Source organism: Glycine soja, chromosome 15 (assembly GCF_004193775.1).
Source record: "Glycine soja cultivar W05 chromosome 15, ASM419377v2, whole genome shotgun sequence".
NCBI lineage: Eukaryota > Viridiplantae > Streptophyta > Magnoliopsida > Fabales > Fabaceae > Glycine > Glycine soja.
Genome location: NC_041016.1, coordinates 25,481,110 through 25,483,798, shown reverse-complemented (window position 1 = coordinate 25,483,798; position 2,689 = coordinate 25,481,110). Strand labels below are relative to the sequence as shown.

General features: G+C 41.7%; 1 protein-coding gene across 1 annotated transcript; it reads right to left on the bottom strand.

The window, feature by feature from the left end:
- Window positions 1-2,060: 2,060 nt before the first annotated feature.
- On the bottom strand, window positions 2,061-2,477 carry LOC114386011. The gene has a single exon (XM_028346026.1). It carries the CDS (start codon window positions 2,475-2,477, stop codon window positions 2,061-2,063), a length of 417 nt encoding a protein of 138 aa, XP_028201827.1.
- Window positions 2,478-2,689: the final 212 nt, after the last annotated feature.

Sequence of the window (2,689 nt, the reverse complement as noted above, 5' to 3'; positions counted from 1 at the left end):
TTGGGTTAGGCAAAACTAGCACTAGAGCAGTCGTCGATCTTTCCTTAAGGGTTTGGAAACTATGCTCACATTGGGTATCCCACACAAAAGCTTGACTTACAAGTCAGTTTAGTCAAAGGTAAAGCCAACTTGGAGAAACCTTCTATGAATCTCCGGTAGTATCCTGCTAAGCCCATAAAACTCTTAATCTCAAAAACAGATTTAGGACTCTCCCACTCCAGAACGACTTCTATTTTAGAGGGATCTATAGCTATACCCCCTTGAGATATCACATGCCCTAGGAAGCTAACTTTCTCTAACCAAAACTCACACTTGGATAACTTAGCATAAAGTTGTCGGTCCTTAAGGGTTTGCAACACAATCCTCAAATGCTCTTCATGTTCCTCTCTAGTCTTGAAGTATACCAAAATATCATCTATTAACACTACCACAAAACTATCAAGGTAAGGGTGAAAGACTCTATTCATGTAGTCCATAAACACTCCTGAAGCATTAGTCACACCAAAGGGCATGACTAGATACTCATAGTGAGCATAACAGGTCCTAAAAGCAATCTTTGGTATATCTTCAAACTTCACCCTAATCTGGTGATAACCTGACCTAAGGTCTATCTTGCTAAACACACAAACTCCTACCAGCTGATCCATAAGGTCATCTATTCTAGGCAAAGGGTACTTATTCTTAACCGTCACCTTATTCAACTGGCGGTAATCCACACACAACCTCATGGTCCCATCTTTCTTCTTCACTAATAACATTGGTGCTCCCCACGGAGACACACTAGGTCTAACAAACTGCTTATCCAACAACTCCTCTAACTGTTTCTTAAGCTTATCTAACTCTATAGGAGACATCCTATAAGGGGCTATGGATATGGGTCCAGCACCAGGTACTAAATCTATGGAAAACTTTATCTCCCTCTCGGGTGGCAGACCGGATATATCCTCCAGAAACACTTCATGAAACTCTCTGACAAGAGGGAGGTCACACATGGAAACATTTGTCTCTACTTCCAGGCTAGACAAGATCATGTACACTTGAGCATCTTCTTTTAAAGATGTCATAAATTGGTTGGCAGAGATAAGCACCATATCCTTACTCACTCCAGAGTCATCAAACACCACACTTTTATCAAAACAGTTTAACAAGACATGGTTGGAAGATAACCAGACCATACCAAGAATAACATCAATCTGGCTCAAAGGCAAACAAATCAAATCAATCAAGAATGTCCTACCAGAAATTTCCACAGGAAAATTCAAACACAGATCAGAAGTTAACACAGAACCACTAGTAGGGATCTCTACCACCAAACCTTTATTTAAAGAAGACACATAAAGCTTAAGTTTTTCTACACACAAATAGGATATAAAGGAATGGGTTGCACCGGAATCGAATAACACAAGTAACGAAATCTCATCTATGAAACATCTACCTTGGATTAGATCTTTGGATTTCAAAGCTTCAGCACCGTTAAGGGTAAAGACTCTTCCCGTGGCCTTCGGATGTCTAGTTTGGTCATTCAGGCCCCCACCATTTTTCTCCTTCATGGGATAAGGACAGTCTCTCTGAATATGCTCCTTCTTTCCATAATTAAAACATGTCACACCCTTTTCAGCACAATTTGAGGAGATGTGCTCTGGCTTACCATAGTTGTAACAAGTGATCTGAGTAGGAAAAGTATTGGGTTTGCTACCACTACCACCCGCAAATCCCATAGGAGCAGTCCTCTGATTGTTGGGGCGGTTACCATATTGCTTAGGAGGAGTAGAGTATGGTTTTCCCTGATGTTGAGGTCCATTCTTTTTATTCCTCATTGGACCTATACTCCTATAATAGGCCTCCCTATCTCGGGAGTCTTCATCCCAAATCCGACACATGTTAACCAAAAGTGGGAACTGACGAACACCTTGGTAATTCACAGCTTGTTTTACTTCAGGTCGCAAGCCATTCAAAAACTTCACACATTTGGAACTTTCACCATCTCTCCCTTGATAATGGGGAAAGTACCTCACCAGCTCCTCAAACTTGGCTCCATATTCAGCTACAGTCATGTTTCCCTACTTGAGCTCTAAGAACTCCATCTCTTTCTTGTTCCTAACATCCTTAGAAAAGTATTTCTCCAAAAATACCCTCTTGAAGACATCCCAGGTCACATCTTGACCTTCAGCCTCTAGGCATTGGCGAGTATTCTCCCACCAATACCCAGCTTCTTCCACTAGAGTATATGTACCAAAAGCAACCTTTTGCCCCTCCAGACATGCCATCACTCGAAAAATTTTCTCAATTTCCCTTATCCAGTTCTGAGCACCATCAAGGTTGTATCCTCCATTAAATGAAGGAGGGTTGTTTCGTTGGAAGCGGTCCAACCCCTGGTACTCAACAGCTCTACCAGCTTCTCCCCTATTTGGATTCCCTATAGCCTGAGCTAAGGCTTGAAGAGCATCAGCTATCGCATGATCATTCCTTCCAGCCATCACTCCCTATACACACCGGGGAGTTAGACATAAAAGGAATACACACAACAAAAGAACCACACAAAATCACAACCATCACAAGTTCCTACTTGGTTACTTTTGAGAGTTGATGCCTCGAGACATTAACACTCACTTTCCATCATTTGTATTTTTTGATCGCTTGCCATGTTATCCCATTGACCTTCACAAATTATACAATTGGCCAGTCTGAT

What these genes read in the sequence shown, in the direction of transcription:
- LOC114386011 (XM_028346026.1), bottom strand. Translation starts at nt 2,477, where the DNA reads ATGGCTGGAAGGAATGATCATGCGATAGCTGATGCTCTTCAAGCCTTA.